At 62.0% G+C, this 16,939-nt stretch overlaps 1 protein-coding gene across 2 annotated transcripts in view; it reads left to right on the top strand.

Annotated features, from left to right (window-relative positions):
• The window catches only part of ITPK1 (inositol-tetrakisphosphate 1-kinase), a 138,386-nt gene extending 123,067 nt beyond the window's left edge, over window positions 1–15,319 (top strand). For both annotated transcript variants that reach the window (XM_080657045.1, XM_080657046.1), the window contains 4 exons: window positions 2,137–2,302; window positions 7,456–7,523; window positions 10,670–10,832; window positions 13,358–15,319. In XM_080657045.1, the coding sequence (XP_080513171.1) occupies window positions 2,137–2,302; window positions 7,456–7,523; window positions 10,670–10,832; window positions 13,358–13,716 (756 nt within the window). In that variant the 3' untranslated portion in view covers window positions 13,717–15,319. The remainder of the gene's footprint in view (window positions 1–2,136; window positions 2,303–7,455; window positions 7,524–10,669; window positions 10,833–13,357) is intronic.
• Window positions 15,320–16,939: the final 1,620 nt, after the last annotated feature.

The raw sequence follows: 16,939 nt of genomic DNA, 5'->3' as shown, positions 1-16,939 counted from the left end.
TTTGGCCTTCCACGCCCCCGGCACTGTACACCCTCAGGGGCAGCAGATGTTCGAGCCACGGAGCAGGCCCTTCGGGAGAGCCTGACCCTGGCAGTCGCACCGCAGTGCTCCCAGGACCTCATGTCGAGACGTGGTCCCTGTGGAAGATTTGTGCTGTGCCCTGATCCCTGGCGGGTATTTATGGGGCACTGTCTGTAAACACGCCTTGTCGGTTTCTGCGGTACATGCTGCGGTGGGGGCTGCAAGGCCAAGGGGCGCCTCTGCCGTGGGAAGAACGTGGGGGCAGGCAGTGATGGCCTGCTGCAAAGGCCAGCTGCCTCCTACGGTGGGAGCCCTCGTGGGCCGGCCTGGGCTCCGTGCCCGCGTGCTCTGTGCCAGCTCCCACCTGGCCCTTGCCACCACCCAGCGGTCCTCTTTCTCTGAGGGCCTGGGGCCGTCGGGATGGAAGGAGGACCCAGTCATAGGTGATGGGAGCAGCCCAGTCAGCACAGCCGGCTGCGCGGAGGGGGCTCTGCCGTTCGCACAGACCCGGGCCGGCCCCGGCCCCGTGTGCGGCCGAGCTGTTGGCTTGGCAGATGGCCCAGCCTGTCCGAGTGCCGGGCCCACACTAGCAACGGATGGTGGCTGTGGAGGATAAGGGCGTCACTGTGTGGGCTGCGTGGGCCTGGCACAGGGCGTGTTTGATGCACCTGCTGGTCCTCGCAGAGGGGCAGAGGTTCAGACGGACCCTGAGGCATGCGCAGTACCTTCTGGGGAGGCTGTGTCACCCCTCAGCCTAGCAGCCCCAGCCCCCGCCCACCCACAGTGTGCTGTTTCAGGGAGGGCTCCTCTCCCACCCTCCCCTGGAGGAGACACCAGGGGCTGGTGTGGGCTGTGGGCCGCCTACTCCTGGGAGGCTTTAGCATCAGAGGGGCCCCCTCCAGTGGGGTGCCCTCCACAGCAGGAGCTTGGGGGCGGGTGGGGCAGGCTCCTCACCTCATCGGGTGCCTGGGGTGTGAGTGCAGCGAGGACCCCCTGGCTGTGTCAGCTCAACCTCTGAGGGCACTCCGTGCGCCTGGCTGGTGCTCACAGAACTGGTCCGTTTTGTGCGTTGTGTTTAAGCCGAGGCGAGCCACTTTCAGACAGGTGAGGACATGGAGCTTAGAGAGGGCAAGTCCCTGCCGTGCTTGTGCAGCATGGCGCTGGGACTCAGACCCCCACCTGGCCTTTTACCGTCTCTCCTCTCCTCAGAAGGCTGAGGAGACGGCCACTGCGGGGCTTTTTGTCTCCCGTGGGACCTGGGTCTCTGCTCTTTCCCCATCCAGCTGAGCCCAGGCACATTGGGTGGCTCTGTGGCGTGGGGGCAGCAGTGGGGCAGGCAGCAGCTGTCCAGCTGTTATCCCTCCCAGCAGCCTCCGGCATCAGTGGCCCCTCTGGGGCCTGCGGGCTGAGGGATTAGCTGCGGCCGGCATGGTCGACTGGCTCGAGTGGGCCTGCAGGCAGCCTCAGCCAGGACAGGGCGGTTTCTCTGGCGTCTCTGCCCTCCCTCCCTCAGTCCCCTCGCAGACCTCCCGTCCGTGTGTAAGAGGACAAGGCTGTGTGCCGGGCAGACCCAGCCACATTCCAGTAAGCCCCTGAGCTTCTCAAGGCGGCCGTTTCCTCCTCTGTAAGGGGCCCAGCTCCGAGGCGCACAGTGAACGCAGGTGTCTCACGTCGTCAGGAAAGGGCCTGTCGTGGTGCTCAGTGCGAGGCAGCCCTCGTCATCACAGGCTTTGACCCAGCCTCCCAGCTCCTGTTCCACTGTCTTCTGGTTTCTGCCTCCCGATCCCGGGCCGTGTCCCGGGCCGTGTCCCGGGCCGTGTGGAGGGTCCTCCAAGGAAGCCATGAGGGTTGAGCAGCACATAGCCAGGGGTCCCGTTCCCTGGGCTGCTGCGTGAACAGGTTCGCAGTGCTGCCAGCTCAGCCCCGCATGGCGAGCCCGGTGTGCGGGATTTCCAAACCCCAGGGGAGTGGATTGATCCCAGAGTTCCTCAGTCCTGCTCCACTCACCCGGCTTGGGAGTCCTGCCGAGTCCCCAGGCCGGTGGCAGGGCCCGTGGTGCACGTGCGTCTGAGGCGGGAGGGCGGTGCGCTGACACCCCTGGGCCTGTCTCCCCAGATGGCCATCGTGTTCAACCAGGAGGGCCTGAGCGCCATCCAGCCGCCCTGCGTGGTCCAGAACTTCATCAACCACAACGCCGTCCTGTACAAGGTGTTTGTGGTCGGCGAGTCCTACACGGTGGTCCAGAGGCCCTCGCTCAAGAACTTCTCCGCGGGCATGTCAGGTAACCAAGCCTAACGCCTTCTCAGCTTGCCCCGAGCTCAGGGCCCAGCTCGGGCACAGCGTCGGTCGAGCACTAACCCCTGACACTGTGTGGTCTGTGGAGGGGAAGCGATAATCTGGAGGTTGAACGAATCGTGTGCCGTAATGAAGAGATCTTGGACAAGAAGTGAACACCCCCATCCCATCCATTCGAACCACTGTAAACTCCAAAAAGCCCCCCCACAAGGTTGCTTGCTGGGGACCCTCTGCCATGAGATGCCGGAGGAACATGCTGGAACGGATGACGGGCCCTTCAGGGAAGGGAAGGAGGGAGGGGCCCCTCCTGTTTTGAGGGCCCAACCACTGACTACGTATTCCGTCTCCTTTTCCAAATGGGGAAACACCAAGTTACTGGCCGCTCCTGCAGCCACCGAGGCGAACGTGTGCCCCGTCAGAGGTCAGCGCGCAGGGCCACAGGGCTCCCCGCTGCGGGCCTCGGGCAGGCGGTGGGCACGACCCCTCGCTGTGCCCCGCGGGTGAGGACCGAGTCAGTGGCTGTGGTGGATCAGTGGGTGACGGTCCTACGTGTCCTCGGGGGACATGGCAATGGCGTCTGCAGGCGCTGCCGTCTGTGGGGGCAGCTGAGGGGCCCTCAGGGGGGCTGGTGGCTCCACAAGGCCAGCTTTGCCTCCGCTGCTCCCCTGCTGCCGGCTGACCGGGGCCGTTTCACAGACTGGCAGTAGGATAAGGATTTGCTTGTGTTGGGGCTGCTCCCATGAATGTCCTAGTGGCTTTGAAGGCATCCCCCAGGCACATTCCAGAACCTGTTGGAACGGAGGCAGCATCTGTGGAGAGTGGCTTTCCGGGAGGACGTTGGTTGCCGGCGTGGTTTGCTCAAGCTCTCTGTGCACTCGGCTCCGCACGGGAAACCCGCCACTGGCTGGGATGTCCAGCTGCGCTCCCATCTGCCCGGACCGATGGGCCTCCTGAGACCGCTGCTGAGGCTGCCTGTCAGTCCTCCCCGGCGCTCAGGCCACTCTGCTGAGTGACGTTCAGCCGTTCTTGTCTTCCTCTCAGCCGTCTTCCCCTTTACACACCCAGAGCAGACACTTTGGAAACGTCCTCCCGAGTGCAGGCGGCCTCCCAGCCAGGCTGGGCTCCAGGACTTGAGGCCCTTGTCAGGGTTTAGGGTAGCCGTGGGCAAACTACGCCCCGCGGGCCGGGTCCGGCCCGTTCAGCTGTTCTATCCGGCCCGTGGAGCCGAAAGAGCGGAGGGTTCTCTTGCTCTCCCCTCCGCTCCTTTACTTTGAATTTATATTAGTTCACACAAACACTCCATCCATGCTTTTGTTCCGGCCCTCCGGTCCAGTTTAAGAACCCATTGTGGCCCTCGAGTCAAAAAGTTTGCCCACCCCTGGTTTAGGGCATCCCCATCCTCACCCTGGTCCCAGCCCCCACCCACTGGGATTGGATGACGTGGGGGTGGAGGACAGATGTCTGCAGGGGTCCTTTGGCGTGTGACTGTACACCTGCAAGAGGCATTCTTTATATATATGTAACATATTTTTATTGATTTCAGAGAGGAAGAGAGAGAGAAACATCCATGATGAGAGAGAATCATTGATCAGCTGCCTCCTGCACATCCCACACTAGGGATCGAGCCCACAACCTGGGCATGTGCCCTGACCTAGAACCATGATCTCCTGGTTCATAGGTCGATGCTCAACCACTGAGCCACTCCGACTGGATGCAAGAGGCATTCTTATCAATTGTGGGTCAAAAGGGGCTGTTTTTTTTTTTTAAAAAAAAAATCCCCATTTCAAAAAAACATGTGCTTTAAATCTTCGGAAATGTATTAGATCAGCGGTCGGCAAACTCATTAGTCAACAGAGCCAAATATCAACAGTACAACGATTGAAATTTCTTTTGAGAGCCAGATTTTTTAAACTTAAACTTCTTCTAACGCCACTTCTTCAAAATAGACTCGCCCAGGCCGTGGTATTTTGTGGAAGAGCCACACTCAAGGGGCCAAAGAGCCGCATGTGGCTCGTGAGCCGCAGTTTGCTGACCAGGGCATTAGATTAAGAGTAGCCATACCTATGTTGTCTCCTTTCTTTTTTCTTAAAACCACCCCATCTCTTAAACTCACCCCCGTTTCCTTCCTTCCCACGCAGAAAGTGCCCCCTTCCCCTCCTGGTTGCGAAGCGCTGGCCTGTGTCCAGGGCGTGGGCTCCACGTCTGTGTCTTCCTGTGGCCGTTTCCAGGTTGCCAGTTTGCCATAAAATGTGGACCGTGGCCAAGTGAATGAGCCAATAACGCACTGAGCCGGTGGAGAAATGCTCTTGGGTCTGCCCACCCGCTACCCCAGGGCTGAGTCCCTGTCGCTGTCTTCATGCACGCGTGTTCTCCACCTGACAGCGGCCCTTGAAGCTGGACTGATTGACGGGGCCTTGGGGCTCTGGCTCTTTCCAACCCCACCCCCTTCTGGTTCCCATTGCCCAGTGTGGTGCCCCCCCTCCCCCCCCGGCCTCTCCTGTGGCGTGGGGAGCTGGGCGACTTGCGCAGGCTTCTCCAGGACAGGGGCAGAGGGGACGCTGTCTGCCCTCCTTTGGCTTCTCCGGTGCACTTCGGTGTTTACGTTTTAATGTCTCTGAAGCCGGGTGTGTCCCACAGCCAGTGGCACCTGGCAAGTTGCGTCGACGGAACTGAAGTCAGGTTCTTAACACGGGTGGCGTTGGCCTGTACCAGCCACCAGGAGCTCTTCTGTTCTCTGCCTGTGGGTCACAGTCTTGGGGAGACCGCTCCCTGCCTCCACCCCCTGCCATGGTCAGAAAGGGCGCTTCCTCTGCGGACACAGCGCCTTGACTATGCTTTCCATCCGGGGTCTTTTTCGCTTGGGGATACAGACAAGAATGGTACCACTTCCCATTAAAAGGGTCAGCGGGCGTTTTTCTGCAAAAGGCCAGATAGTAAATATTTCCAGCTCTATCATGGTTATCTAATGCTGCCACCGTAGCGTGAACACACTGCAGGCACTATGTAAATGAATGGGCATGCTGTGTTCCAATAAAACTTTATTTACAGATGCAGGTGGCAGGCCGGGAGTGGCCTGCAGCCTGTGGTTTGCTGGTCTCTCACCTAGAGCCTCTGAGGGATCCAGCAGTCAGCCACACGTCTTGCCTTCCCGGACTTGTGTTTTTCTGCACACGAGGAAAGAAGTAATAAAAGGATTAATTGAGGCACCAGATAAGTGGGTCCTGGGACACCACTGGGTGAAGGGCGCCCCTTGGACAGGGCGGTCAGGGCAGGCTCTGCTGCAGAGGTGAGCAGTGTGTGGGAACCTGAACAAGGCCTGGGTCGCCATCGCGGCTCTGTGACGTCCCACCCCCTCCCCCAGAGGGAGACAAGGGGCTGAAGAAAGTGTGGCTGTGGCTCCTGGCTGCACCACTGGTTACAGGATATTTGGGGGATAATCTTGTCATTTACTCTCCTTATTTTGAACCTGCTGTTCTCATCTATAAATTGGGGGCAAAAACACCCATATTCCTCTCATTGCCCTCCCGCCCCTGCAGGGAGGTGGTGACGGCCCTTCACCAGGACAGTCCGGGAGCAGAGAGTGGATGGGCCCCCACATCCAGGGTGTTCCTGCCATCAGAGTGCCAGGGCCTGGCCAGGGCCATTTTAGAGGAGTGGGTATCTTTTCTTTAAGAAAAGGAGCTCAGTGGGGCTGGGCCAGGCTGGGTGCAGGGTGAGAAGGTGGGCAGTGCCTGCTGAAGGCCGGAGTGCCCGTCCCAGCAGCTCGAGCCCTGCTCCAGCCTCTGGCCCGGGGGTGCTCTGTCCCCACGGCTCACCCTTGGCTGTCGGTGCTTAGGAGTAGCGGTTGGTGAGCTGCTTGGCACGAGTCCTGCCGGGTGTTTATTTTCCCCAGGCTCCTCCCCAGGACCGTCTCTCATGCCCCCGGTCTGGACCGGCTCTGGTTGGAGCGGCGGGAGGACTGTCGGGCACTCCTGGGCGGCAGGGGGCCTGTGTGCCTCGCTGGCAGGAAGGACGCCAGGTACATCTCAGCGCCTGCCTGCTTGGCCTCCGCCCACATCACTTCCTTGTGCATGATCGTGGCATCGCCGTAGTCCCTGGTGGGGGCTGGTGGCAGCCAGAGCAGGTGCCCCTCGGCCTGGGCCCTGGCACACGATGGTGCTCAGCCTTCCTGTCCTGGTTCAGGGGCCGCATGGGGGCTCATGGGGGGTGGTAGGCAGCCTTTTCCAGGACCGGCTCCAGGCTCGTGGTTTGCGATGCTTACGTTCGGTGCCCACTCTTCCAAGTGCTCGAGAACATGTTTCTGCCTGGCCGACGACCTTCGTTTCCTCTCCCAGGGGTGAACACACAAACCGGCCTCGTCGCTCCCATTATTCTTGGGACCGGCCTGCCTGTCTAGGTGCCCCGTGGGATTGAGGGACATGGGGTGCAGTGGAGGTGGGCATGGGTCAGGGAACGGGGTGGAAGGAGGTGGAGGGCATTTCAAGGGGCCATGCCAGCTTCCAGAGCCAGACAGGTGACTCTGTGCCTTCTTGGGTGTTCCCTACAGACGCCACGTCTGATTTCCTGCTTTTCCCCAAGTAGCAGGGAAACAGCAGAACCCTTTGTGTTTCCAGCATCCCGTGCCAAGTGCAGCCTCGCTGTTTCTCCGGTGCTCCCGGGAAAGGAGGCCAAGGGCAGACACTGGGAGGGCCGGGGAGGCTGGGCAAAGGCATTCCCGGCCGCTTCATCCGGCCTTTGGTAGGCGGGTGTGCGTCTTTTCCTGCCCACGGAGCCACACACCCGGATTTCTGATGCCGTGTCCACAGGACACAGTGTGGGGATGGGGCAAGCCTTCAGGTGTTGGAGAGAACCAGACCTTACCCTGGTGGGCTCGTTCAGCCAGTCATTTTTCTGTGTGAAGGAAATTTGAAACAGGAGCCCTGAGCGGGCATATGTCCGTCCGTGGTGTAGTGTCTCCTTGGGGTGGGGGTGCCAGCTCACTGGGGCGTCAGGTGGCTGCTGCTGGACACCGAGCCTGAAGGCTGATGCGGCCACTGTCACTCGTGGCCGGGGCGGTGCTGCCCCCTGGTGTTGGGCGGTGGCGTCACCATCCCCTCTTGGAGCTGCTAACTGGCTTCTCCTGTGTGTTCGCTTTTTCAGACCGCAAGTCCATCTTCTTCAACAGCCACAACGTGTCCAAGCCAGAGTCGTCATCGGTCCTGACGGAGGTATGTCCCTGCCGCTCCGGTGGCTGGTGTGAGCCTGGGGCGGATGTGCTCCTGGGTTCGGGGCCCAGGGTCAGGCTCGCCCATGGGAGGGTTGGAGGGGCCTTCCTGGCTGCCCGGGGTGAGGAGCTCCAGAGGCCTCTGGCCTGCTGGCCCCAGGCCTTCGTGCTGACGACCTGCGTGCCCAGGCCCGCTCACCGCCAGGTCACGCCAGGGGGCGGTTTCCAGCTCTCCCCCATCAGGAGGAGCTTGATACCCTGCTTTTACTGATTTAAAAGAAGGGGTGAGAGGCAATGCCATCTCCTTTCTCTTTCCTTGTCTGCGTGTATCCCGGGCGTGTTAAGAGCCCGCTGTCACTTCTGTGGGTGCTGGGCTGCTTCTCGGTGGGTGGTGAGCTCAGGGCTGCTGGTCAGTGTTGCTGTGTCAGGCTCCCTCCTGGATGCCCTGGGGCGTCGCAGCCAGGCCTGGAGCAGCCCCCGGGGCAGGACGGGCAGGGCTGCTCTGCTTTCCCCAGGGGGCTGTTCCCGGCAGGCTGGGCCTTGACCCAGGCCACCTGTCCATCTCTGGCTTCCGGTTCCCTTGAGGAGCCAGCTGTGTGCTGAGGGTGGCCGCCCACAGGTGTGGACAGGGCCTGCAGGGAACCCAGCACCCTTCAGAATGGTGAGGGGCATTTCTCAGTCAGGGGAGCTCCGGGAACAGCCAGGTTTCGCCCAGTGCCTCCCGGGCCTGGCTGTGTGCATTAGGAGATGGAGATAAACTGCACAAGAAAGGTTTAAAAAGGGGGAGGGGTGCCTGGTCTCCTGAGCTCAGACCCGTTAGGCGAGCCCAGTTCCCCGCGAAGCTGTCAGGATTGCTCAGGCTGGCAGAGGGAAGCCAGCATTCCACAGGCTTCCGCAGACACTGTCCCGGGTTGTCCCTTACACCGCGCGGGACATTGGCCGCTGCGGCTGTAGCTGATGCCAGGGGGCCCCACGCAGAGCGACCCACCCAAGTGACCTTGGACAATCCCCCGTCTCCCACTCAACTGTCTGAAGGGGGAGAGTCCGCCCAGGGGCACTTCTGGAGCCGCCTCGGTCCCTGTGGGGTCTGCGTTGTCTCCTCCCCGCCCAGCTCATGGCTGCTGTTCAGGAACTCCTGGGGCTGAAGGGAAATGCAGTCAGCTGTCCTCTTTCCATTTAGAACATGAGTCTCCTCACACCTGCAGGCTGGCCGGGACCGAGAGCTGCACACCAGACACACCCCACCCTCCTCCTGCCCACCCGGGGCCTCCATCCCCTTCACTGTCTCCCGCAGGGAGCCCTGCCTGGCTTTGAAGCCCGCTCCATCCACAGATGATGGCCCAGCTCCCACACCCAGCGTGCAGACCCCAAACACCAGGATAGGGTGTCGGTTAAGAGTGCGGACACTGACTAGGCTGCCTGGGGTCAGACCAGGCTCCACAACATCCCAGCTGTGAGGCCCCAGGAGAGTCACTGTGCCTCTCAGAGCCTCAGTTTCTCCCTCCTGCCCTTCAGGTGGTGGTGGGATCCAGGCACTCCTAGGGCAGTGCCAGGTGGGCAGGAAGTGCCAGGCAGTGCAGCTGTGATGGCGGTCCACATGCACACGGTCCCTCCCTCCTCCATCCCTGCCTCATGTTCAGAGCATCATCGTCTCCTTTCTGTTTATGCCACGGGCAGGACTGCCATGCCTTTATCTTGTCTAGGCGGCTCTTTGGGTTCAGATACTGAAGGGCTCCGGGCGGGTTTCTGAGATTCCTTACTGAACCGAGAGAGGCTTGTATAAACAGCGTGTCACGAGACTGCGTGCTAAGGCAGCAGCCAGGGCCGTCGTGAGCCAGGCCTGCGCCGTGAGCCTTGAACATTAGCTTCTTGGATCCTCACCACTGCCCCACAGCGAGGGTGTCTGTGCTACCGCTGACCGGGTGAGAAACCAAGGCCCAGAGGGTCCCTGAGGCTCAGCACACAGCAGGCAGGACAGGGGGGCGAGCTGCCGTGGGGCCGAGTGGCCAGGAGGCGGGCGGGGGCTCAGGGCTGAGTGCCCGTCACAGCCCCTTGGGAAGTGTTTTCCCCATAAGATGCCAAGAGAGAGGTCTGTGCATGGGGTGGGGGGCCTGCCTTTCGTGCAGAGGCGGGGGGTGGGGGGGCTCACCTAGGAGCACAGATACTGCCCACGTGAGGGGTCCCTGCCCACGTGAGGGGTCCCTGCCCACGTGAGTCCCTGCCCACGTGAGGGGTCCCTGCCCACTGAGGGGTCCCTGCTTGCATGGGTCAGAAGTTCCCGCCCACCATGCAGCTTCCTGTGTTGGGACAGGGGCCCTTTGTCCTTGGTGCCCAGGGCTGCGCCCTCCGGACCCAGCCTCACTTTTTTTAAAGTGAACAAGTCAGTGACTTGGAGTACGTTTACCGTGGTGTGCAGTCACCCCCTCTTTCTAGTTCCAAATGTTTTCATCACCTGCAAAGGAAGCCCCGCCCCATTGGCAGTCCCCGCCCTGCCCCCCGCCGCCCCAGCCCTGGCAACCACTCATCTGCTGTCTGTCTCTGCGGATCTGCCTCTCCGGACCCTTCAGGTTAAGGGAGCCGTGCAGTGTGTGACCTGCGTGTCTGGCTTTCTCACTCGGCCTGCTGCTTCCCAGTCCGCCACGCTGTAGCATGGGTGGCTGAGGAACACTCCGTGTGTGGGTGACAGTCCGTTTATCACCCGTTGATGGCATTTCGGTTGTTTCTACCTTTGGCTCTTGTGAATCATGCCGCTGTGAGCATCAGCAAGCAGATACCCACTTCCCGCTCTTGGGGTACACACCTAGGAGGGGAATTGCTGGGTCGTAGGTGATTCCTTGTTTAACTTTTGACCCAGCTTCACTTTTATTTCTGATGGGTCAGTGCCCCTTCGGCCCCTGAGCCCGCAGCCCGCAATCGATGTTTCTCTCTTGTCAGTGTTTCCATCTATCTTTCTCCCTCCTTCTCTCTCTAAAATCAATAAAAACATTTTTTTAAAGGACTTTAGAAATGGCCAGTCCTGGTGCTGGTCTGTCCTACCCCCTTGTCTGAGGGTCTCTGTGGTGTGGCTTTGCGCCTCCCCACTTATGGCCTGACTCCTGCGTGTGTGTGTGTGTGTGTGTGTGTGTGTGTGTGTGTGTGGTGTGTTGGCAGCTGGACAAGATCGAAGGTGTGTTCGAGCGGCCGAGTGACGAGGTCATCCGGGAGCTGTCCCGGGCCCTGCGGCAAGCACTGGGCGTGTCTCTCTTCGGGATCGACATCATCATCAACAACCAGACAGGGCAGCACGCTGTCATCGACATCAATGCCTTCCCAGGTGAGCGGCAGGGGCTGGGTCCTCGGGCAGGTGACGGGGCAGGCTCCATCCTCTGTCGGCGGAGCCTGAGGTAAATGCAGCCCCACTGGGCCTCAGCCCTCCTGCCAATGGGGCTGCAGGTTGTGGGGAGAGTGAAGGTCGGGTCCGGACATCCAGCCAGGTGCATGGTGGGCCCGCAAACGCGTGTTCTCTCACCTCCTCTCCTGACCCTGACCCTGCACCTTCAGCATTAGCTGCTATTGGCCAAACCATAGCCGAACCCTGGGTCCCGTGGAGACGCAGAACTGAAAGGACGCTGGAGGGATTACCCCCAGGTTTCCGCAGGGCACTGAGCCGCCCAGAGGGAAGTCCCAGATCATGCCTAGTTGGTGCAGGGCTGTGCTCCTTACCCTCCGGAGCTGCTGTGCTCCTTACCCTTCTGGCACGTGCTCCCTGCTGTCTGCTGGAGCCCCGAGCGGGGGAGCACACGCTGGGCCCTCATGGTCTCGCCTCAGCGAGGGGCTCAGTGGGAGACGCCACCACTGTTTGGGGGGCGTTTGCAGGGTGCAAGGACGCCCTCACGCACAGGGAGGGCACACAGGGCATCAGGCCATGGGTGAGGGCTGCGTGCTGGGCTCCAGGAAGTTGTAGCAGTGGGTGGCATCAACACCCGCCACGCCAGGCAGCCCTGGGAGCTTTGCTCGGTTACCGGTGGTGATGGGGAGGCTGGGGGCTGGATGGCTTGTCCAAAGTCACCGCTACCCAGTGGTAGAGCCGGAATGGGCCTGCGCTCCTGACCACGGCCGTCCTGCCTCGCGCGCCGGCTGCTCCATCCTGGCTCTGCCTGCAGTCCGATGGGACAGCCACCCAGCAGGGCAGTCTCGGTGCTCACTCTGCACCGCGGGGTGTTCCCACCTCGCAGAGATGGAGGAGCCTGGCCTGAGCTGGTGCCCCCGGCTGGTTCACCTCTCAGTTGGAGAGCCGTGGGCCCAGAGCGGCCTGCACGGCCTCCTGTCCACCCTCAGGCCTCCGTCCCCCACCAGCAAGTACACACCCCGCCCGGGACCTCCAGGGGCAGCAGAGCAGTTGCTGAGGGAACGGCTTGTCCCCTGGTGCATCCTGACGTGGCTCCAGCCCCTCCCACGCTGTGTCGCTCCCCTAGAAACCTGGGCACGCCTGCTGGTGGCTCCCAAGGGGCCTGGGGCCGCCTGCCCTTCTCCCCCAGCCCAGGGCTGAAAGAAGCCCCAGCCCTGGGGTGGGGTGCCCAGCATCACATGGGATTCAAGGCACAGGTGGGGCCAAAGGGCCTGCTTCAGAGCCTGGCTCTGTCACTCGGAGGCCGGTGCTCCGTGAGCCAGGATGCACCCAGCCGTGGCCGCCAACACCACCTCCACCCTCATGACTAGTCCCACGTCCACCTGGGCAGCTCTTGGTGCCTCTGGGGCCAATCACTTGACTCTTCTTCATCTGTGATGTGGGGCGGCGAGCGGTGACGATTAGGCGAGGGGACGTCGTGTGCATGGAAGCACTGTGTGCAGCTACTTCACCGTTGTTACTCTCACTGTGGGCACAAATACGAGTGAGCAAATGAGGCAGCCCGCCCCTCGGCACTGGGCAGGCCTTGCTGTGAAGTCCATGCACCCGGCCCATTCCTGAACCTCGTTCGCACTGTGGTGGTGGGCGCACAGTGCGTGGGGCGGTGTGGGCAGTGCCCGGCCCCTCTGAAGCGGGGACACTGGCCTTCAGGGGCACCCTCGTTCTTGCAGCCCTTTGCCTGGTTCTTGTCCTGCCAAATTGGCTTAGGAAGGTGGGGGCACCCACCCAGGGTGGCATGTCTTTTGACGTAGTTTTCGGGGAGTCAGCAAAATCCTCGCCCTAGATTCTCATTCTGCCCGGCTCCCAAGGACTCCCGTGCTGACATGTGCATTCGCTTCTGCGGGGGGAAGTGCAGGCCCAGCAGTTTCTGTTCAGGACCCTGGGCCGCACTCCGTTAGGGAAGCCGGTGCCCGTGTGTGGCCTCGCGGGGTGCTCCGTCTGCCCCCCGGCTGCGAAGCTCAGGGCATGGGCACATGCAGCACCCCGCAGGTATTTGGGGGTGAGGACTCAGTTTTGGGAGCAGCTGCTATGGATCAGGCATCGCCCACTTTCCAGCCCCTCGGTCGTGCCCACAGGAACCCCCCCGAGTTCTCAGCTCACGCCGGGGGAAGCTGAGGCCGGCCACACGGCGGGAAGGGGAGTTAATGGTTGAGAACGTGAGGAGGAGTGGCCTTTGGTCCTCCAGGCAGGTGGCCTCCGGCCGGGCCACCTGATTAAGGAGCTGTGACGCTGTGCCGAGAGGAAAGGGTGGGGCGGGTTTTCTCCTCGGCTTCTCACACGTGGGGGCCCCACACTCAGGGACCAGCCCTTTGGAGCCACGCGCACGCAGCTTTGAGTCCAGCTGTGGAACTTGCACCAGCCTTATCCTCTGAGCCTTCTCCCCCCTCGGGCCGCAGCCGCCTCCGGCTCCAGCTGGCTAAGCCTGGTGCTGTCCGTCTCTCCCACCCCAGGCTACGAGGGCGTGAGCGAGTTCTTCACAGACCTCCTGAACCACATCGTCACGGTCCTGCAGGGCCAGAGCGCAGCCACCGCAGCCGCCGGGGACACGGCCCCGCTGAGGCACAGCAGGCTCCTGGCGGAGCAGGCGGACAGCCTGACGGGCGAGCGGACGTGCAGCGCCAGCCCCGGCTGCTGCAGCAGCATGATGGGCCAGGACCCGCCCTGGACCACGGAGGATGACGCGGGTGGCGTGGGTGCGGGCAGCACCGCCAAGCTGCCGCACCAGAGACTGGGCTGCACCGCCGCCGTGTCGCCCAGCTTCCAGCAGCACTGCGTGGCCTCCCTGGCCACCAAGGCCTCCTCCCAGTAGCCACGGACGCAGGACCCAGAGGGCGGCGTGGGCCACGGGGCAGCCACTGGACCAGCAGCCCCAGCGGTGACTGACATCCTCCTCAGAATTCCCAACGGTCTGATTCTCCCCCATTTTTACCTTGTTTTCTGATGTCACTGTCTAAGTGAGGGGCGGGGGGTGGGAAGTACCTGGTGGTCCAGCTCCCGGAAGAGGACCCCTGCCTGACTCCTGCTGTGCAGATCTTCACCCAGTTCACACGCGTGTGCTTCAACACTAGGTCTGAGTGGAGGGGTGTGTGCACGTGTGCGATTGCTGTGCGTGTGCGAGTGCACTTCCGTGTCTTGATCTCGATGGCTGCTGCGGACCAGGCTGGGGCCTGCAGGGGGCCACCCCTGCTTAGGCGGCGGGCACTGAACGGAGCAGATGGACGGTTCCCCTTCACTCCCCTCCAAGCCCCACCCCCAGGCCGGCCTCCTCCCGGCTTTGAGAGGAGCAGGGCCCAAAACCCCCCAAGCTATGCGGCTGCCCTTCCCAGAAGCATGAGCCCCGGAGGCAAGAGGCCGCAGCTGCCGCTTCTGGGGGGCTCCATGCTGGGTCTGGGCTGTGGCCGCTTGCTTCCTTCTGGAGGGAAGGGGAAGGAAGCTTCCTCGGGGAGGCCAGGCCCTGGATGTGCTGCCTCCCTCACGTCCAGTTCCCTGGAGCCCCTCCACCCCTCACCACCTGCCCGCAGCCCTGCAGGGGCCTTCTTCTTTGACCAAGCGCTGCTCGTTGGGACCCGAGAGCAGGCTGCCTGGTTGGGTCCCCCAGGCTGACCCCGCCCGTGCCAAGGATTTGTGCCAGGACTTTGGGCAAATCATTCTGAGAGTCGCCAGGCCTCCGTGGAGACCAGAACTCCAAAGGGCGGGCTTGACGCCCCAGGCCCTGCGATGCACCTGCTTTCCCGAGAAGTGGACCTGGACGGACCTCCCCGTGGCCTCGAGGCGATGTGGGGTCCCCTTCCCAGGCAGGAGGAGCCACCCGCCCCACCCTTACCCCGCAGGCCCATCCCCTCCTGTACTCACTGCAGCCCCAAGCACTGAGCCAGCTAGCGGGGTGGGCAGGGGGGAGGGAGCAGCCCAGAGGCGAGAAAACAATGCCCTCCCCAGCTAGCCACCCAGCCCTGGTGGCGGCACACAGGCCGCCCGCTGGTGGTCGCTTCCCAAGGCCCACGCTGGCAGCCCCTCCTCAGAGGAGGTGGTGTCTGTCCCAGGACAGTGAGCTCTGGGCGAGATGCCAGGACCTGCCGAGCATGACCTTGGTCTTAGGTACCAGTTGAGTTTGAGAAGGAGGAAAAGGCCTGGCTGGCCCGCGAGGCCGGGAGGATGGCCAGAGGCTGCTGAGCTGGGCGCCTGGCTCAGCGGGGAGCAGGGGCTGCCCACCTCGGCCCGGGGTGGGGGTGGCTGCCTTCAGAACTGCCCGCTGTCCTGGACACGGGCCTGCCGACTAACGCGTTTACACGACTGAGTGTGGAACCCCAGTTACAATGTCTGTGCGTCACTTCCTGGCTGCCTGAGCCTGGGAAGTGGGATGTGTGGCCGCCTCTTGCACTGCTTTGTCTCCAGAATAAACTACTGAAATCAGACTGCACTGTGCATGTGTGTACACAGCGTTGCTAAGAGTTTGTCATCCCCGAGTCTTAATAAAATGGCTTTACTTTTGGAATAAAATTCTAATCCCACTTTGCCTCCAGAGCAGGAGGGGCCTGCGGTGTGACCCTGGCCGTCTCGCGTGCCTGTGTGATTGATGTCACCCTCAGTGTCACGCATGTTAGCATCCAGGCCCCAGGTTTCAAGTAACTGCTTTCTGGTGACTTGGCGTTTTCCACTCGCCTCCCGCGGGTGCCGAGCACGGTCATTGCTTTTCCCAGGAGTGGAAACCGAGGGGGCGGTTTGGCGTCATAAAGGCAGGGAGCTGCCAGGGGGTGGGAAGGGGCCCGGCTGCACCCACGCATGTGCAGTCCTCTCCCCTGGGCTGGGGACCACCGTGCAGCCAGCAGCAGCCGTCTCTGGAAGGGTTTTGGGGGCCATGTCAGGGAGCGCAGTGGAGGGGAGGGGCTGGGGAGTGATGAGCACCCCCCATGTCAGCGGGGTGCACACTGACACCATCCATAGAGCAGGCAGGTTTCCCCTTGGGCCTCCTTGTCACTGGCCTCTCCACCACATGGGGCTGTGGCCCTGCAGCATCGGGTGGCAACTGGCAGGGCCACCTTTTGCTGAGGCCTTGGGTAGGTCAGAGGGTCACGTGGGAGGCCTGTGCCCTGAGCCAGTTCTTGGGGATGTTGATTATGTAATGATGTGCCCCATCTGAGGCAGGCACCGGGTGTCTGTCCCCCCAGGATCCTAGAGAAGTCTCTGAGAGGGGGGTCCTCGCCGACGGCAGCAGCAGGTGTCCGGGCTGGCAGCACCTGTGGGTGGGGCTGAGCCCGGAGCCAGCAGAAGGCAGGCCCAGCTGGCGTCCCTGCACTCACGGAGGGAACCTTGGGCGAGCAGTCCTCCACCCCAGAGGCTGGGCATGGTGGGAGCCGAAGGGCCGGCAGGAGGCTGTGGTTTTCAGCCAGCTGAGAAGAGCAGCTGTGTCCTCGCCTGGAAGACTGGCCCTCAGCTTGGCACTCACACTGGCCGCTGCCACGAGTGCCATAGGGTGGCTTTCCTGGGCTTGGCATCTGCTCTCTCCTCCATCCCCTAGAAACGGGTCCTTCACCTGATGAGGGCCTGGCAGCCCCCTCCCTTCTCAGGTCACAGGTCATGGCACGAGGGCCCTGAGCTGCAGAGACCTTGAGCTGGGAGCTGGCTCCCCACCATGGCTCACCCCGAGGCAGAGAAGTGCATCGATTCTTTTTTTAAAAAAAATATTTTTTTTTAATTTTTACAGAGAGGAAGGGAGAGGGATAGAGAATTAGAAACATCGATGAGAGAGAAACATCAATCAGCTGCCTCCTGCACACCCCCTACTGGGGATGTGCCCGCAACCAAGGTACATGCCCTTGACCAGAATCGAACCTGGGACCCTTCAGTCCGCAGGCCGACGCTCTATCCACTGAGCCAAACCGGTTAGGGCATGCATCGATTCTTGACAAAAGTTCTGGCTGCCTCCCTCCTCGGGCAGCCTGGCCACGCCCTTATCCCACTTATATCTGCCCAACCCGAGCCCGAGGTGATGTGGCCTTCAGATGTAGAGACACCCCTAAACAGACTGTTCAGAA

This window comes from Plecotus auritus (assembly GCF_963455305.1).
Source record: "Plecotus auritus genome assembly, chromosome: 1".
Lineage (NCBI taxonomy): Eukaryota > Metazoa > Chordata > Mammalia > Chiroptera > Vespertilionidae > Plecotus > Plecotus auritus.
This window is presented reverse-complemented; position numbering and strand designations above follow the sequence as displayed.